Source organism: Ictidomys tridecemlineatus, chromosome 4 (genome assembly GCF_052094955.1).
Source record: "Ictidomys tridecemlineatus isolate mIctTri1 chromosome 4, mIctTri1.hap1, whole genome shotgun sequence".
Classification (NCBI taxonomy): Eukaryota; Metazoa; Chordata; class Mammalia; order Rodentia; family Sciuridae; genus Ictidomys; species Ictidomys tridecemlineatus.
The window spans coordinates 74,953,763-74,974,525 of NC_135480.1; the positions used below are offsets into that span (position 1 = coordinate 74,953,763).

The 20,763-nt window shown below is 36.0% G+C and overlaps 1 protein-coding gene and 1 long non-coding RNA gene across 3 annotated transcripts in view; one reads left to right on the forward strand and one right to left on the reverse strand.

Moving 5' to 3' along the window:
- Ctsc (cathepsin C) overlaps positions 1-15,862 on the reverse strand; it is a 36,860-nt gene extending 20,998 nt beyond the window's left edge. The window contains exons 1-4 of one of the 2 annotated variants that reach the window (XM_078046843.1): positions 15,565-15,862; positions 13,633-13,778; positions 9,001-9,085; positions 4,821-7,383 (exon numbers count right to left, since the gene is read on the reverse strand). In XM_078046843.1, the coding sequence (XP_077902969.1) occupies positions 7,373-7,383; positions 9,001-9,085; positions 13,633-13,778; positions 15,565-15,736 (414 nt within the window). In that variant the 5' untranslated portion in view covers positions 15,737-15,862 and the 3' untranslated portion in view covers positions 4,821-7,372. Of the gene's footprint in view, positions 1-4,820; positions 7,384-9,000; positions 9,086-13,632; positions 13,779-15,564 lie in introns of those variants that run through there. The other variant, XM_078046842.1, reaches the window with a different exon arrangement.
- A 44-nt stretch (positions 15,863-15,906) lies between these two features.
- Positions 15,907-17,510, forward strand: LOC144377156 (uncharacterized). The gene is made up of 2 exons (XR_013437826.1): positions 15,907-16,067; positions 17,294-17,510. It is a non-coding gene; the product is annotated as an uncharacterized LOC144377156 (long non-coding RNA).
- The last annotated feature ends 3,253 nt before the right edge of the window (positions 17,511-20,763 follow it).

Consider the following 20,763-nt stretch of genomic DNA (forward strand, 5'->3'; position numbering starts at 1 on the left):
GATTTTTAAAAATCACAAAAAATGGTTGAAAATATAAAATAAGTACACTGTATCAACTCAAAGAAATATTACTTATCATTTTAAGTAATTCATGAGTTCTATAGGAAGGAGGTAAACAAACAGGCTGGAGAGACCTGTCTGTTGCTATATACTGGAAAAGCATCATGCTTATATATTGCTAATGGCTGCTTTGAGGTTATGATTATATTTTATTATGCTTTATATTTATAAATTATATTTATATTATGCTTTAGGGTTATAGGTTCTTGGAAAAAATGAAACCTATAAAGGTGGTTGAACTAGAATTTATAACCAAAGATTACTCTACCCAGACATTATTCCCAGTACAATGCTTTATTTCTTTGTACTCTTGTGTCTTCTCACAAAAAGCTAGAGAGACAATTACTAAAGACACTGAGGGGAGAAACCTAAAAACTATGCAGCAAAAGCTTATACCCCAAAGGGACTTCTTCCTATATTCTTTGAGGCTCACAAAAATCTCCTGGGATAACAAGCATTATCCCTTTAATGAAGAAAAGATAGACATGCAAAGATACAAAATGAGAGGATTCAAATGTGTTTCCCAGGTCATGAAGATCATTGCTTTTCAGTATATCCTGTTCTTAAAAAAAGTTTCAGAAGATTAAATAGACTCAAGTCAGGTTCAAATGTTTGCCTAATGCCCTGTAAAGGCTTCCTAAACTTTCTAGCAGCCCAGACTTGGATCACTTCAATAGAATCTAGTTCTGCCACTTGCTGGACAAGTGATCCTAAACCAGACTTGTCCTGTCTGAATTTTCAGTTTCCTCATCTATAAGATCGGGGCTGATAATAACAGACTCCATCTCATAGGTGGTATTTTTAACTCATTTAAGTTTCACCACAGCCTATGATGTTGTACTTTCCACACAGAAATAGGCACTGTGAGAACAGGATTTTTCATCTATTCCATACCTAGCAAACTGTCTAGAACTTGGAAGAAATTAATTCTTGAATGAGTGAATAAGCAAAGTGAGTAATAGAAGAGAAAGAACAAATGCCCTTCCCATTTCAATACTAACACAAGAAACTGAAATCAGATAAGAAGTTATAATTAGGTGTTGTGATGCCAACATATCATAAGAGACTCAAATTATAACTCATAACGAGACTTCAGAATTGCCAGTTTTCCTCTCCTGATCTGTTCCAAAATTTCCCTTTGAGCTTCCTGACCATACATCCTTACATCTGTGGTTTTGCTCAAAATTAACAAAATCAAGCAAATAGTTCTTAATCTAGACCCATGCTTTATTTATAAAGAATAATCTTTTAAAATACTACAACTTTGTTTGTTGTTATAACTAAAATCCTAAAATGTTCTAAAAATGGTACCCATTTGTATGTCACTTCTGTTACATTAAATTGATGGAATTATTTTATCTTTAAAATTAATTTTATATTATTCTATAGTTTTCACAATCTGAAGTAATTTTTTTAGAAGGTGAAGTTATTCTATAAAAGGTAGGGAAGGTTTGCAGTAACAGGCCATGACAGGCCTGTGCAGGGCAATACATCTTACTACAAAAGAGACATTTCACAGTTCTGAAGCCAAGTACTTGATACTTGAATTGGAGGCACTGTTCACTGTACCTGTTACTTTCTTGAACTGAATGCTCCCAAGATATCTGTCATTTTCCTGCTACTGTGAAATCTGATGTGGTTTTTGACATGATCATGAATTTGTAAGTTGAAGTTTTAGCCACACTATCCAGCTGTAAATGCAGCCAATTTTTTTTTTCCAAAGAGTTTTCATTTATATAAACATCAGTCTCTAAAGAATGCTTTGGACAGATGAGACAATTCAAGTTTCCATTCATTTATGCCAATTTCTACTACAACAAGTAGATAATTTCCTAAAATGTGATGAAGCTCCCTAGCACTTAAGATTAGAAAATAACTATGATTCATTAACTATTCATTTGCTTCTTCAAAATTACCAGTAAGCTGTCAAACATTCTTGAAATCTCATTTTATAAATTTCCCAATTATTTTTATGAACTATCCAATTAGACCTACATGGTATTGGGACACCCCACCACCACCACCACACACACAAATAAGTAACTTATTTATTCTAGATCTCTTTCTCCACTGTTTTTGACAAAAAAAACCCAAATCACTTAAACCTCATTCCACTACTTTCCTGGCGAAAGTGGTAGTTAGCAAATATTCAAACATTTGTTTTATGAAACACACTGGCTAGAGGACAGGGGCAATTTAGTAAAAAAGACTTTGCCCTTTAAATTCTAGTTCTGTCACTTATTTACGTACCCTTGAACAAGCTAAAACTAATGAGCCTCAATTTCTTCATTTGAAACGGGGATGATATCAGCAACTGATACTAATTTACTGGATTGTTATGAAAGGTAAAGATATTAAAATTTGAAGAGTTTATATAGAACACAAACAAGTAACAATAAAAATATTACCATCTATTGCTATGTGGGGTACAAAGCTGTTTAAGACTTCATCAATGCAGTCAAATAATTTCTAGGCATTCAAATATCCCAACTGTCAACAAACTGAGCTGTTGATAGTGGGGCCTATCCTATCAGGCAGTGGTTTCCAAAAGGAGGTGAAATGAGGGCCACTGGAACAATGGGGAAAAGTATTATATTTTTTCTTTATATTTTTGATATAAAGCTGAAAAACAACTTCCACTATTATTTAATATAAAAATCAAGGTTGACGCTCCCAGTCAGTTCCACTATCCAAGGTTCACTTTCACTGTTATTATTGTGCTAGTAAAGTACCTACAAGATGGTTGGGACATGGCATATTCTTTTTTGTTCCTGCTTTAACTGACATAAACATCTGATTTCATAAAGCTAACCTTCACAAAATGAACAAGTGGCTTAAAATATATTTGCAAAGAAAACAGGATCTGCAAATACTAATGATATAAACATAAAATGGCAAAGTGTTCACTTGCCCTAAGTATAATATGTTCTGTTAGTCTTGTTTAGAAAGTAGATGTGTGAAATGGCTCCAGGACTAGGATATTCACTTTGGAATGCCATTCTTCCAGAAAGTATACGTTTCAGTTAAAATGTCTATTAAATTGTTACCACTGCTAGTGCAAACCAGTGACTCTCCTAAACTCTTCAAAAGCCATGACACTTTCATATTTTTAAAAAAGTGGTATCAAAACCAACTGATGGAGTTGCCTTAAGTTCTAGCTATTCAGGTAGCAGGATCCCTTGAGGCCAATCTGGGCAAAATTGGTGAGACTCTGTCTCAAGTAAAATACAATTGCTTATATACTATTGGTGGGAATATAAAATGACACAACTACTTTGGGAACTCACTTGATGTGACTTAATAAGGTTTAAAAATGTCTTTTTTAAAAAAAAAAATCCCTTATTTAAAAGATTTTAAAATACATTAGAAAACTGTGTTCAAACACTGAAAATTTAGTCATGGAAACTATTTATTGGTAGTAGATTCTAACATTGATATGGAAATTAAAATCATAATGAAGCATATTTTACATTGCTTTCAAATGGTATCAACATGAAATTTTTTAGTAGGGTAATTTTGTGACATTAACAAATAAAATATTTAATATTAACCATTAAATATTTAATATTTCCTGTTATTTAAAAAAACATTGGTTAATATTTCATGTGTACAATTTTTAAATATATTGATAAATACTGTGGAACTCATAAAAGTTTGAACTATACATGTAATCCATCACAATGATTTACTACTTCAAAAAAGAACACCTTTAATGAAGTACAATGATTTAATGATAAAAGATATGGAAATACTAAATCTGAATAATATTGGAAAACAAAAAAAGTCTACTCAATCTTTTACCCTTTGTTTACTGCAAATATCTACCTAAGTACAAATTAACCAGTCTAACTGGCTACCAGGTCTTTAGAACAAGCAAAAGCTGCTAGACAGCAACAAGAAAAAAAGTAAATTTTACCAAGTTGTTTTTTTTTGCCAAACCTCTCCCAGAGCACCATCTTTCCTCAGAAAGAAGCCAACTTCCCTAAGTCAGTTCCGAGAACTAGTTTTGCCTACTAATAAGACTGAACTGTTTATTTAAAAAGTTGAATTTTAATGAATTACAAAACTGCCAGGAAATCCTTATAGTAGCTGCAACCAAATAATATCCAGCATTTTACCAAAAGAAATTGATAGTTGGATTTATACATGAGAATGAAGATCTTAAGTTTGATTATTCCTAGTGCTGAAGATACTCCATTTAAGGCAAAATACTTAATTCAGAATTAGTTAAAACAGTCACTTACCACTCAGCAAAGTAGCCAAAATCCCTGGGTTCATTCCTCATTTACTTGCTCACAAACTTCTAACTTGTGAAGTTGGAAGAAATCTTGAGATCATCTAATGTATTTCCTAGGTCTTGCTCCTCACTGTAGTTAACAGAGGTAACAATAACCTGCAGCCTTCCAGGCCAATTCAAATTGTCATTTCTGTAGGCTTCAGGGAACCACTGCAGCCAGTAAACTCACTTTCTCTTGACAACTGAGTTTTCCCTAGTTCTGAAAGTTAGAACTTCTACTGTTTTTTACTTGGAGATGTATAGTGCCCTCTTATGCCTCAGGAATATTAAATCATAAATAAACAGAATAAAATTTAAAAGTCTAATCTCTTTTCCACTAAGTCATTCAACAAATATGTCCTGAGGTTCCAACCGAGTCTCTAAGGACATAAAGGTAACACTTTCAGAAACATCAATAAAAATAACACCAGGATGTATTGCTCAATTTTTTTTTAAAATTTATTGAAGGCCTATTATTTTCATATTTTGCACTATACATGGAGAATAAAACAGTTAGTAATACAGAGTTGATCCTTGCATAATGGACTTTAAGACCAGAAGACAAAGCAGACAATTATGACAGAGAAAGCTAAGCATTATTACATTGTAACACATATCTACAAATTTGTTGTCACTAATTCTTCTTTTTCATAATCATCCATTTATAAGCTAAATTACTCAGAGAAATAAACAGAAACCTTTAATAATTTTTTAAAATTTCACATTAAATACATTCTACTATATATAGTTTACTTTGACAGTATGTACATCAAATTGAAAATATACAACTTTTAGATCTTTGGAGGTAGGGAACCTGATAATGTTTTTTAGAACAGAGTACTAGAAAAGTTATAGCACCATTCCCAAATATGTTCTAGGATTCTAGAAAACTGACTCTTTGTAAGCTGGTATTACTTGTAAAAAGTCTGTAAAAAGAAAAAGGAAATGTGGTTTATTTTCAAGAATCTATGAAGTTCTGTGTGCATTAGGTGCTGAAAATATTGAAGGTTAAATACAGACTTTCAGTCCAGAAGAAGATGAAGACATTCTATCAAAATATTCTGCTATAATAGGTATGAGATGAGAGATATCTGCGAAGTACAATGAGGACCAAGGTAACAGAGTTTCTCCTGTTAATGGAGATAGCTGGGGAGGTGGCATCAGGTCCTCAGTGATAAAGCACTGATCAGGTCCAAAGGTAGGATAGAAAAGAATGTCTGAAAGATACAATTGGCTATACTGTTATAGCAGACCAGTTCCTCTCCAACAGTATAAAATTATCATCATTACTGAAAAACTACTATCTAGAGAGATTTTTATCTATCTAAGACTAGATGTAGGGGAAAAGTCTTTCTAGATACTACGGATTAGGTGTAGCCCTGCATTTTAGGTAGATCAAATGGGCTCTAAATCAAATGAGGAGGAAATGAGTATACTGTTTAGCAGGAAACAGCTAAAAGTTAACAATCAGTATGAACAATAGTGTAATTAAGAGAAGTCTATTTGGCAAGGGATTTTATTTGTATTTAATTTGAAGTTTAAAAGCTCTTTTCAACTTTTGAAAGTACAAAAGAAAAATAAGGTTAAGTTTTTGTCCCTAAGTCTAGCGTAGGCGAGAAGGCTAGCAGCTCATGGGAAAGAATGCAATTTCTCAAAGGGAATTTCTCTTCAGACTCCAACAAAAGCCAATGAGCTATTCTACTCCATTTAACTAACATTCATGATGCTTACATGCTGGAATCCATCAGAAAATCTACCCAAATGTAACTCTAAATATTATTTACTCTTTTGTGAAATAGTTTTTCTTTTAATTTTTAGTTCTAGGGGTATCCTTAGGCTTGAAAGATTAGCTCTAGCATTTTACAGTTGGAAGCTGTGTGAGCTTAAGTACTATATGACTACTTTTTCCTATCTGTAAAACAAAATTAGTACTATCTACATATTGTTTTTAAAAAAAAATTATACTATATCAAGTTCTTAGTACAAAGCAGGCATCTAATTAAAAAGGGTCGGGTGGGGAGTGTGAAAAGGCCAAAAAAAAAAAAAAAAAAAAGCTATTAACTAAACACATTTCTTGGTTCTGGCCAGAGATACTTACTGCAGTTCTACATACAGTCTACAGGACATTCTTCAATAGCATGGCTTGTCTGAGACCATCTCTTTTTCTCCTCCTTTAAATATGTCCTCCAAAAAACTATCTTATGTCCTCCAAAAAACTATCTTCCCTTCAATAACTTATATCTATGCATCTTTTTTGTTGGAGCGGGGGGGGGGGGTACTGAGGATTTAATTCAGGGAAAATTGACAACTGAGCCACATCTCCAGCCCTACTTTGTATTTCATTTAGAGACAGGGTCTCACTGAGTTGCTTAGTGCCTTGCCATTGCTGAAGCTGGCTTTAAACTCCCAATCCTCCTGCTTGAGCCTCCTGAGCCATTGGGACTACAGGGCATGGGCCATCACAACCAGCTACATCTGTGCATCTTAAGAGATCTTGAAACCTTATTTTCTCCCTACAATAGATTCTGTGTTCCTCAGGTTAAATAGAGGACGAGAAGGCACTCAGCAGAGGCAATGGAACTGTGAATAAAATCTGTGCTGTCAATGAAACAAGACACAAATTTCAAATGCTGGCCAGTTTGGGAAAAAATAAAAATCATTTCAACAGAAGAGTATTCAAACAGAAAAAAAAAAAAATTAACATGTTCCATATTGTATTATTAAAAAACTGAACAGTGAAGCCACCTGAGACTTCCATCTCTTCCAGACCTTTCTTTTCCTGTGTAGGTTCTGGTTGTTCACATTCCATTATGATGATTACTGCTTTCCCAGGAAATGTTCAGGAGGGCAGCTGCCTTGGAGGTAGGTCACCAGGACTCCTCTGCATTTTACATGCAATAAAGACTCCAGAAGGGGCTGTAGCTGCACAGGCCTCTGCTAGCTGCCAGAGGTAGGTCCACTGCTGCATGCTGCTCTGCCTTTTAGACCCAAAGTCTGTTCTTGGCTGTGGTTTTAAAAGAGCCCCACACAGAGGCTCTATTTAATAACTATAAAACAATAAAAACTAGGGTTACAAGCCAACAAGAATCACACTGTCTCTTAATAATACTTAATTACATTAATTTCTGTTAAGTTAAATAAAACAGTACTAATAGAGATCCTTGTTATTTTTTTAATGCTCTTTAAGACATTTAAAGCAGCCATTCTCAAGCTCAGTGTTTAAGCAACATCTATCATGCATGCTTATGAAGCACATGTATCTGAAAGTAACTGCCACTTCAAAAACAACATAATTTTGAAGTATACCTAAGAAACAGGCTAAGTTCTGATAACTTAGATACACAACACATATCTCTTACAAATGCTAAATGTAAGCTTAGTGCTGCTTAGATCCATGTCTAGGTCCTAGGATCTTTATCCCATATTCAGAACAAAATTCGAAGGTTCATCTTTTCTACTGGCAGATGTGTCTCCCTAACTAAGAGTGAAGAGGTTTAAGACAGCATTTCATAAACTATGTTCTGAGCGTACCTTGTTTTCTTTTTTTTCGGGGGTGGGGGTGGGGGGCGGGCAGTAAACCGATTTGGGAAAAGTTTCCTATTTTATCTTCCTCCTCAACTATCACTTAGATATATATTAAAATTCTGACAAGTTCTCATATACAGAAAACTAATAATTCTATACTAACTCAGGTGCCAGAAAAAAATTAAGAAACAGCTTATTAGTTTCAGCTCTCTGCTCACATTGATCTGTCAATGTGAGCCACTGCCTGAAACAAGCTTTAAAACCTGACAAGATGAAATGACATAATTGAGGAGCAATCCCTACCTAGTAGATGTGTGTGCCACAGATGGTCCATTATAAAGTGAAAACACTAATATGGGATGAAGCTATGAAACTTTCAATACTTATCCCAAGTTCCTTTTTTTTTTTTTTTTTCCTATCTCACTCTTAGTACTTAAGAGCCAAGGAAAAGGGGAAAGAGTATTACTTTGAAACACAAGGAAGGGTAAGTCCCTATCAACTTTAACCATCAATCAAATTCTAATCAAAATTTTAGACATCTAAATTTATGGCACTAGTATGGGCAATGATTTAAATCTCTGCTCTGCAAATGGGAGAACTGAAAGAGTGAAAAAGTTCTTCCTCTCCTCCTCTTCCTAGTCAATATTGTTAAGTTCTTAGTACAAACCAGTTTTTAAAAGATGAGTGATATCTCACAGGAATGTCAATTTCTCTGAATCATCTTCTACACTCATGTGGCCTCACTTGGTTCTCCTTTGAGGGAGTCTTTCAAGAAAAGAATAAGCAACCTAAGGCAGTAGCATAGCTACTTTTAAAATGTGAACTGAACTTTAGCCAACCTTTTCTGTAACAGGATCTTTATCTTTTTTAAATTCCTATCTACTTAAGTTACAAGTATCATTCTTGAATTTGAGGTGTGCAAAGAGAACACTTGAGAATGAAAAATAACACATAAGAAAGTACAGGCAAGTTTGAAGTATAAGATAAGCAGGCTCAAGCAAGAAATCCATAAGAAAACCATAATCTCTCCAGACTGACTCTCTCTGATGAATAAATAGACATTTATTTGCATAAGCCACCAGGGAAGAGGGGAAGCTGGCTTTTAATAACAAAGTTAAAAATATTTCAGTAGAGCTCACCCAGTTTGTTCCTCAGATGTGGCAAATCATATATCCCCACAGTTCCCAGATGCATGAACAATTGACTGATTAAATCAGTAACATCCTACAAAGAGTTTACAGTGGCAAACTGAGTCATGTTGAAATTAAAGCATCATCAAGAAAGTTAACATAAAATAGGCATGCATTAAGTGCTAAATTTCTGACACTTTCCCTCAATTGAAACATTCTTCATAGTAAACCCAAAGTGTTAAAAAATAAATCAAATCCTGAGCTGGATATACTGAATCTATATTTTTAAAAGTATACCTACCTCAAAAATAACTCTTCTGAGATCTTTGTATCTTAAAAATGAACCCAGAGAGCAGTCTGAAAAATATGGTCCACAATTCCCTAGTCCTTTATTGTGGAAACATGATTGACAAGATCACCAGCGCACAAAGTGGGCACTTAAATCTTCTGATAAAATCATTCAACATTCTTGTTTTGAAAGCCATTTGCTCTGGAAACAACTATGGCAGTGTTTTGGTTTTTGTTTTAGCTTATGATTCTATTAAGATTGGAAGGTCCCCAACAAGAGCTCAATTAGAAATCAGTAAAATTAGTTTGACTATTACCAAATAACAATTTTAGTCATTATGAATCTCATTTCCCTCCTGTGAATTTTCTTTGAATTTAGAGTAGCTTAATCTTCAAAATAAAATCTGAGTTCCTTCTCCACAGCTCTGTTTTCCAGTTTCTTTTCCTGCCTCAGAGAAAGTGCAATGAGAAAAAGTAAAAGTTTAGAAAGCCTATTCAACTTGAGGGCATTCTTCGATGCTGACACTCAGTTTGTTTCCCATGACTTTCTTCCTCTGGGCAATTTGGTAGAGAGTTTGGATGTTGTACACAGCAACTTTATATATGCTGGTCAAAAAAAATATATACATAAAGTATATAGAAGCTTAAAACAAAGGAAAAAGTCATTTATCCACCTATCACATAAAGTCAGGCAAAATTAGGCATTTTTATATTCTGCTTGTTTTGTTGTTGTTGTTGTTGTTGTTGCACTGTGATATTATATTGGAGCTTGGCTATATGTAATATACAGATATTTTAAATAGATTCAAATCTACCAGAGAACAACAAGTACAACCAAATGGCTAATGCTATTAAAATCTGATAGTCTTAAAAACTGACCTGCAGAGTAGTGTCATCTGTTTAGGCAAGCAGTGTTTTAAAAGAATGCCTCTAAGAATTTTCCATTTTGACAGACTCAATTAATCCCTATTGTTTGTTTCAGTGCTTAGGAAAATGCCTAAATAGATCCGAAATTCAGAATTTGTAACCCCCATAAAATGTTCAGATAATGGAATGCCTGGAAATAAAAAGATGGTTTAAAAATATATACCTAGTATTTCCTGTCCATCTTGAACTGTGCAAAACTATTCAACATCAAGATTTATTTCCTTCTAAGCTTGCATCTAGCTTGAAGTCATGTGCAAAGAAAACAAGATAGATCATCCCAACTCAATCAAATTTTCAAGCAATTAAAACCAAGTAAGAAAGATTTAGGAATCTCATACCATGAAAAATGCTCATATTTCAGATGAGATTTGAATACAGAAAACTTGAATAAAGCAAGTTCCTAGAAATAAGGGTGGCATCTAATCACTTCCCCGCTAGAATGCAGAGAATGGGGAAGACAGTGTGTCTACTACTATGCTTCAGGATACCTAAGGGAGCAGATGATGCAGCAGGAGCCTAACAGAATGACCTGCATGTGTCACTTACTCCTCAAAATCTGCCAGGAATGACACTTAGAAGCAATCGGAAGAAAGCACACCTAAAGAAGGCAAAGGGACATGGTCTGGTAGGAGCACAGAGATCTGGAAATCCACTTGATTTGTAGAATAATAATGTATACAGTAACATGGCAGGTGTATATGGTAAAAATTTGTCAGATATATCCAATGTCTTGGGTTGAAAAGATGCTATAGTTTACATAAGACACTTAAAATCGAATAGCAAATACACTTTAACTTTTGATGATTCCTCATTTTAAAAAATCAGTTTTAGTTGGGAGTATAGCTCAGTAGTAGTATATTTGCCTGGCATGTACACATCTCTGGGTTCAAGCCCTAGTAACACAAAAAATAAATTAATTTCAAGAGATATTTTATAAGTCTGTAGGAAAAATCCAACTTACATATTAAATAGGCTTGTTTTTCTTGAATTACACATCCCTCCCACTCTGGTTTGCCAGCACATTGTAGGAAATACCCTGAGGCTTGGTAAAATCCAGTAAGGTTTACGTTAACAAATCTCACCAAAAATGCCTGATTTTCCTATTATCTCAAGTAACTTGATCCTGTAATTTCTTAAATTTTTTAACTGTTTCCCATCATACTTGCAGTTGTATTTACTAAAATAACATGGGGTTGTATTACTTTGCAAAAATATGTTTACCTAGAGCTACTTGATAGGTTAAGATAGGTTTTAAAAACAACAATCTTATGTATAGTCTACTCTGCTAATTGAAATTATGATTGTTGTCACAAGGCCCAACAACTGACTGGTTAGAGTAGTTGATTTTTCTGCAGGAAAATAAAACATAGCCCTGATAATGATTCTGTCAAATGGGCACTTTAAACTCTATACAGCAAAATCAGCTGGATAGGGGAGCTGGAGAGAATAGGCTTTTGTTCAACACCATCCTAAAGCATATGTTCTGGCAAGGTTCCACTGTAGCTGTCTAATCATCGACTAATTATCTGCCCATACATTGACTCTTTCCCACTTATGGTTGAGAATACTTTAACTGTATTTAGCTTTAAAAATTGGTTCTCTTTTGACCTAATGAAGCTCTGGCAAAATACCACATCTGCTTACACTGATTCAAAAAGTGTTCCAATTCCTTATTCAGCCATCAGGTAGCCAGTCCCTCTGTTTCTGATGCAAAAATATTGAGGGAAATTGCCCTTGTCTATTTCTGATTATTAGGTTTTTGGTAATTAAATAGTGATTTTAGAAATTTCCCCACCAGCTTCTCCAATTCTACAGGACTGAAGAATGAGAAGTTTTCTAAGCCAAATGGGTAAACTCTTTATTTATCTATATCCTACTTCCCACCTCACACTGAATAATTTACTCAACTTAGTTTTTAATCAGGTCCCACTTTATCCATTTTGTAATTAATTAATTAATTAATTTATTTTTGTGCACCAATTCTGTAGGTACTTTGATCTGGAGGCAAAGAACCTTTGAAGGAATGTGACAAAGTAAGAGGTCTACAAAGCCCTAGGCTCATCAATATGCAGACCAAGAAATAAATTCATATTGAGTACATGTACCATAATATGGCAGCATTTTAAAAATTCACATAGTTATGGGTTTAAAAAAATACATAGTACTTAGGGATGATATTAAAAATTGTTAGCAACTGGTCAAGCATGGGCTTCAATTAATTCAACAGACTGCTGGCCAACAATAGCTGACAGGCACAGCCCAATTCCTACCACTAAGTATCAGATCAGACAATCCAGTTGGGAAGAAACAACTTTTTCTTCACTATCTCCTTTCCATTTTATTTATTTTTCATACTTAAGGGGGATCCTCATTTAACAATTTTTGGAAGTTATTTTTCCAAGAAACAAGAATGGTTTAGATAGAACACTATATATTAGTAGTAAGTCACAACTCCTAGGACAAATCAGAACAAATTTAAAGGTTAGACCTCTGCTACTGTTTCGACTTTTGTCATTTGTAACAAACTCATTCCCCACTTTCCCACAGGTTCCTATAAAGGGTCAACATCTGCCAAATGCTCCAAAGGCTGTATACTTATCCCAAGAAAAATCTGTATTTAGACTCCATGTATAATGAGAAACAGCTAGTTTCAGCTAGCTTCAATTTACTTGAACCATTTAATACTCAGCTTACAGGAAAAGTTCCAACTTTTTCAGAACAACATATGGGATGGACCATAAATCTGTACTAAATTATTTTAACCCAAAGTGTGCCTGCAACTGGAAACAGTATGTTTGAATGAGCAATAACTGTTCTTCTCTAGTGAGAGAAGAGAAAAAAAACAACCTGGACTGGGCTGGTCTACCTTTTACTTTCATCAGCCTAATGAGCAGAGTAACTCCTATGCTGTTTCTTTGTCTTAGTTTAAAAAAAAAAAAAAATCATATTAAATGTAGTATGTACTACATTATATTAATTCGATATGTCACTTAGGTCAATTTCTCAGAGTCAATAAGCAATGTTCGATATGTCATTTAGGTCAATTTCTCAGAGTCAATAAGCAATGATAAGAAAAACAGCCTAAACACCAAGAAGATGAAATTTATAATAGCCTTATGTTTCCTACCAATTCAGTATAAAGCCAAGTGACAAGGCAACACTTAGAAATAAAGGTTTAGCAATAAACAAAGAAAGCTGAGAATCATGTCCTACTGACCAAAATGCAAATGTAAATACTTTATACATATTCAATATAGATCAAGTATTGTTTAAACCTACTGAAGCCACAAGTTTAAAGTTGCAAAATTATGCTAACTTCTCTTGAAAAATGTGTTATCCATACTGGTTTTCCTGTTAACCTAAAACTAAAATTCCAGGGTATCCTAATAACAAGAGGTTTTATATCTCAAAGCAATAGAAACTAACCTTAAAGAAAGCAAACCACTTGTAGTCATTCAGCACAATCTCAAAGCCTTGGTTGTAAATGATGGTAAAATGTCCAGAATTGCCAAAGTCATCATATGCTGTATCCAATTTCTTAAGGTGCACCACTACTTTTTTTTCTGGTGGTTCTAGAGAAAAGAAAATGTACAACAAAGGAAAGTTATTTGAACTTCACAGGGTTAAAAATATCTCTATTATTTAATTAAGCTGCTTTCCTTTTATGAACAAGCATACCTAAATCCAATCCCCCATCCAAAAATCAAGGCAAAGAAAAATATAATAAAAGGTACAAGAAGATAAAAAGACCAACCATCAAATCATGAAAAAGGATAATGTGTTAAGCCCACGAAAAGACAGAAAATGATCTATTCAAAGAAGAAATGGGGTATCTTTTTTTTCTCAATGGCTTTAGAAATGAGAACCTCAGAACCTGAATCCTTCCAAAGTAGGAGTGTCTTTAATTACTGGATTAAGGTCTAAGGTAGGTTTACTGAGAGGCTGCCTGAAAAGAGTTCAGTTGTGTCCATCTGGACATTCCCACACTTCAGGGAGTCTTCAGATTAATAACTCTGAGTGGGAGATTGCATGTGACAGGGAAGTGTAAATCTTGATCTCCCTTCTGCCATCATCCCCATGCTCAATTTATAAAAAGAAACAATGGTACACAGTGTCCAAGATTAGGAAAAGCCATATAGTCATCTGTAGTTAAACATTTCTTTTTTTTTTTTTAAAGAGAGAGAGAGAGAGAGAGAGAGATTTAGGAATCTCATACCATGAAAAATGCTCATATTTCAGATGAGATTTGAATACAGAAAACTTGAATAAAGCAAGTTCCTAGAAATAAGGGTGGCATCTGTAGTTAAACATTTCTTTTTTTTTTTTAGAGAGAGAGAGAGAGAGAGAGAGAGAGAGAGAGAGAGAGAGAGAGAGAGAGAGAGAATTTTTTAATATTTATTTTTCAGTTTTCGGTGGACTCAACATCTTTATTTTTATGTGGTGCTGAGGATGGAACCCAGCGCCCAGCACATGCCAGGCGAGCACATTACCGCTTGAGCCACATCCCCAGCCCTAAATATTTCTTTTTAAAGAAATATTACTTGACAGTATCAGATTACTTGACAGACTTACTTCTGCTAATGGGGAAATTACAGCTGAAAGCTCACTGCAAGTCACAGGGAGCAAGACTTTCAGCAGACCAGCAGTCTGTTGTCTGGGGGGTTTTGTTTTTCCTCTCTTCTCTACTGGCTTCTTTTTTAAGGTTAGCCAAGTAACTGAAGCATATGTAATACCCCAGTGTATGCACACACTGGATATTTATTGTTCCAACTGCCAGGCACTGTACTTGGCTCTGGGCATTTCCAAATAATTATCAGGGAAAGCATTAAAGAAGAAATGAGCTTCTCTATACCTCCTTGAAGTACATGAAACAAAGAATGGTGCTAGAAATACTGAAGGACAAGAAGCATTACCACATGCCGAATCGAAATGGCTGGACATAAGAGTCCTTTCCTATAACCTCACAGAAAAAAAAAAAAATCTTTTCATATCCTCAAGAGTCCTTGAGCTCATATTTTTCTTTTTTCACCAATAGGATTTTGAAAAATCTGGCAGATTAGAAGGGGGAAACAAAAGACTGCAGTTGTGAACTCTATTCTATACCAAAGCAACCAAATAAATACAAATATTAAGAGGAAGAAAAAGTTCTGGAGGGGGAGGGGGAGAGTTGAGGTCCCGAGGAGCGTGCAGTTAGAAGTTCTCAGCAGTTCAAATTTAACTTCGCAGCGGTGGCCAAGAGAGTTACCCCAAAGGACCCGGAGTCCAGCCAGGATGTTCCTTTGGGCGCAGAAAGGGGCGACTGCGAGGAGTCCCGGGTCGGCGCGGGAAAGCGAGCGTCTGAGGGCGCCGGCGGCTTACCCATAACCGAGCAGTTGATGTCCCGCTGGGAACCGACTGGGCCCACCTGGAAGACCCAGGTGCCCAGCAGATCAGGGTAGGTGCAGTTAGCAGGTGTGTCGCAGCGCACGGTCCAGACACCGCAGAGGAGCAGCAGGAGGCCGGCGAGCAACGAGCGGGGCCAGGGACCCATGCTGGAGGGGCCCGGACAAGAGGCAAAGAAGAGAAGAGCCCGAGCGTGGCGGACTCGGAATCAGGCGACCCGGGTGGCTCGCGCTTTAAAATAGCCAGGAGCCCGGAAACCGCGGGCCGGCGGGGGGCGGGGTTACGGCACGGTGGGGGATGGGCGCGGGACACCCGGGGGGCGGGGCCACCTTTCTCAGGTGGGGTTCGCCGCCGAAGGCGCAGGTCCTCACCTGGCTGCCTCTGGACGCCAAACCAGAAAAACAAATGCTGACGGACGTTTCAGATTTTTGCACAATCGGTGACTTAAATAGGACCTAGTCTGGGCGGGGAGACAGAAGGTGAGAGGAGGCCCAGAGAGAAGAGCAGGGAGGAGTGGAGTTCTCTTTGGCTTACTTTCCCTCTCTTAATCTGAGGTCTAGTTGCCTGTTTATCAGCTATATACTTTTTCCCCTCCGAAAAACTTCAGCACTCTGTTTGAAAACTCCTCTTTCTTCCCTTTTCCAGTTCTCACTTCTTTTTCTATTCTCTTGATTTTCTTTGGTCTCCTGTTGATGATATTTGTCTATTTGCCTAAGGGAGAATTCAACTATAGTGCAAATTTGAGCGTTAAGTACCCGCCCCGCCCCCCCCCCCCAGTTTAACTGGATTTAGTTACACAAGGGGATCAGAGATTATATTGCTCAACTTCTACTACATTACAGATGAAAAGCTGGAGGGCCAGAAAAAGGAAGTAGCTTGCCCAGGATGAGGAAGGAAACTGATGTCCTGCCCCATTCTGGACTCTGGTGTGCCAATCTGATGGTCATTTGTTAGGTATCCCTATTTTCAGGTGCCTCCTTGTTCTCCCCTGTGTGAGAGCTTCTCTGACTCTCCTGGCTGCAATGGGTAATTGAGCTCCTTTCCTCCACTGAGCCTCAGAGGTGTCAGACCCTGTGGACACTGTGATGAACCAGACATACTTGAGTGTCCCTGCCCTCTCAGTTGCATGCATTCTTGTACCCATTACAGAATATTCATATAGCCACTTTTCCATCAGATTATAAACCTTCCAAGGTAGCAAATCCAAATCATTCATTTATATCTCCCTGGAATCTTGTTTAAAACCACCAGGGAAGTGTTCTTGAATGTGAAATGTTATCTTTATTTGTAAGCCTGAAACCCAAAAAGTAGTTGCCCTGGAAAGCTCATAGGTGAAAGTGCTTTTTTAATACCAAAACTACAAGGGCCAGGGTGTGGCCAACCCTTATGAGGTAGCCAGAAGAAATATAAAAAGTAGAAAAGAAACATGCAAGGACAGGAAAACTAAACTTTAAAAGCCTTGGGCTAAAGTTTCTCATACTTTGACTCCCTGAGTCGGTTCTCTTTTCCTAGCCTATCACTTATGTTTCCTGGAAAAGCTACAAGTCTTCATTGACAATCTTAAAGTTACTGGAAATTCACTCACTCTTTAAAATTGTCCTGTGCCCTATTAATTAGTCCACTATTACATGTATTTTTAGAACAGAGAAAGGAAGATATGCAACCTATAATAATGGGTCCTTTCCCACCATTATCTATTGATCAGGTAATGGAGAAGACCTCAACTTAAGGAACTTGAGAATAGCCAGACCACCATAAACTGTCTTGTGATCACCACCAGACTGATGGCATTCCCTCATACCTTCCCATGGCCGTCCCTCACCAAATTTCCTTTAAAAAAGGAGACCAAGAACCCCCAAAGTCTCTCTTGCTGGTGACATATGTATTCCTTGCTTTCCTAAATAAATCTCTGCGACTCAATAGCTGAAGTGTGCTGGAATTCTTTTTTGTCATGTATGTCAAGGACCCTGTCGTCCTGAATTGAGGTCCCCTCTCTGAGACCTTCTTGGACCACCTTCAGTAACATATATTTCTAGATTTTATAGACCTTTTAAGGATTAAAAATTGACATCTAATTACATTAACACACTATTTAAAAATACACTAACAGAATAACATTTCCTTCCTAAATCTCTAGGAAAGTGTGTCATTGTTAAACATTAAATGTTTTGCTAGATCATCAATATTTTAGAGCTGAACAGTCAAGTTGTAAATTCTTTTGATACACGTAATTAGAATATTATACTTAATTGTGAAGAAATTTTAAAACAGCCTTTATGCAATGAAGAACAAGTAGAAAGAGATCTTGGAGACCTCTCAATCTAAGATTCATTTTAAAACTGAGCAATGGAGAACTGAGTCACTTGCTGAATGGCATATTGCCACTTAATGAAATTCAGGAAAAAACTTGAATTAGGTATCTGCAAGTTACATTCCCATGAATTCAGTGTATGTTAAATTATATGAAATAAAATGTTTTTATATGCAAAACTGATTTGCTGCTAGGTTAATGTAATTGTAAGTAGGTTTCACAAAGGCAGCATTGCTTAGCAGTGGTTCTTGTAGTCCCAGGACCAGAAACATTGGGATCTCTTTGGAATTTGTTAGAAATGCAAATTCCCTAGACCCACCCCATACCTACCAACAAAGAAAATGTCTGGGAGGTCCCAGCAATTTGTGTTTTAAAAACCCACTTCGACAGGATACAAACTAAAGTTTGAGAATTACTGGTTTAGGAATAATTGGTAAGGACTCATTGGGACTCACACTTGAAGTCTGACACTCAGCAGCTGCTTAATCTTGACCTAAGTTGTTTTTCTTCTTTTAGTGCCTTGGTTTTTTGTCTTTTAAGTGTACATAATTATATCTCCTGTGACTACTTCATCTGGTTTTGAAAAGACTAAGTGAGTTAATATAGATGTCTCTATATGAGTAATATAGATCACTGTATGCATTTCTATTAGAGAAATTTTCGTTATTAGTTAAACCACTAGATTCCAAATACTGTTTTTTTGTAATCCTAGTACCCTAAATATTTCCTAGAATACAAGGAGTGCTCAAATATTTTCTGAATTAATAATATAATGGTTACAAGTGATCAGTACTTAATGGTATTTGGCTAAGAGCATCATGATTTCCATGTTTTTTGCCTCATGAATAGATATGAAAACTACCATATTAGAATGCATGTCAATATATAAAAAAAAAAAGGGTTGGGCATGGTGGCACATGCCTGTAATCCCAGGCTTGGGAGGTTGAGGCAGGAGAATCGAAACTTAGGGAGGCCCTAAGCAGCAACTCAGTCAGACCCTGTGGCAAAATAAAATATAAAGAAGGGCTGGGGATGTAGCTCAGTGGTTAAGTGCCCCTGAGTTCAATACTTGGTACTTATATGTGTGTGTGTGTGTGTGTGTGTGTGTGTTTGTGTGTGGAGAGAGAGAGAGAGAGAGAGAGAGAGAGAGAGAGAGAGAGAGAGAGAGAGAGAGAGCGCGCTTAGATGAAAAACTTGACATATTAATATTGTGCAATGATATTTTATATCATGTACATTTCTGGCATTGGTAGTAATAATAATCAATTTTAGCAGCTTGGGAAGCTGAGAGAGGAGGATTGGGAGTTCAAAGCCAGGTTTAGCAAAAAGCAAGACACTAAGCAACTCAGTGAAATCTTGTCTCTAAATAAAATGCAAAATAGGGCTAGGGGTGTGGTTCAGTGGTCAAGTGCCCCTGAGTTCAATCCCTAGAACCAAAATTAAATAAATAAATAAAAATAATAATCAATTTATTTATTTAGCATTTCACATTGTCAAACTAATATACATTATCCCATTTAATTATCACACAATTCTACAACGAAGATGTTACATAATTTGTATTTTATCCCTAAAAAAATAAAATCGAGTCTCAAAGAATTTATTAGAGTCTAATGACTGTGAAAGCAAAAGTGAGGAGGGAAAAAGAAGAATAAAAAGAGGAAGCCTCAGTAGGTCTGACACCAGTGAAGAAGAAAGAAAAGAAACTTAGAAAGAAACTCAGAAAAACAACTCTGATACATTCTCAGAAACTGCTGCAGGAAACACTGCTGTAAAGATTGTTCATGAAGGAGCTGACTTATTAATTGGCCTGATCTAGAAAGCTAAGATGGATCTTGAAGTCATGCTGTCAGGAAATGGCACTCTCACAACAGGACCATTTTGAAGAGAAGTGGAAACAGTAGACGCCTATGGGAGCAACAGTGAGGTAGAGAGAGATTCCTGACTAATATTATGGGTTGATCCACAAGTATGACAAAGGCGACTGGACATTTCTTCAGGTATTGTGATATCCCACATACTGAACTACCTTGGCAGTGTTTCTGTCTTTGTCTTCTAGGCAGGTATCAAAACTCCCTCTGCTGTGACCTCATGTTCCTGTGTTCACAATTCATTATAATTATGTGATTGACTTTTCCACTGGGCTTCATGCTCCTTGATGGTGGGACTGTGATATTTTTATACATCAAAACTTATCACAGGAGTTGGGCCAATAATATTTGCTCACTCATTTCCTCAATAAAATTAATGCAAGAAAAGAAGAAAGAAAGATAAGTAGGAAGAATGGTAGAAAGAATGAATAAGGAAGTTTCTATGCATGAAAATTTAGTTGATGGTTGTGGTGGAGGAAATCACAGGGTTGCTTAGTAATGCTGCCCAGGTTGGTTAGTTGAACTGTACCAATGTTTCTCAAACTTGATCTCAGGACCAGTTAGCATTCTTAGAAGGTTATGAGGACTCCCAAGAATTTTTGTTTATATAGATTATGTCTGGTGATATCTACTTTATTAGAAATGAAATGTAAAAACAATTAAGTATTGATTTATTCATTTAATAATAATCATAAAATGAAAGTAGCATACTTTGAGGCTGCTGCTCACATTAACATGGCATACTATTTTAAAGTAGATTTCTTTTAATAAATAGAAGGAATGTACAATAAATAATGATAAAAATCAAAATGTAGTAAATATATAAACCAGTAACATGGTCACTTATCACTACCAAATATTATGTACCATACCTAATGTAGGCACTATACTTTTATACAACTGGCAGCATTTTAGTTTTATTTTCACCAGGATTATCACAAACATGTAGATAATGCATTGTATCTCCTTGCTATAATAATTTTCTACCCAGGG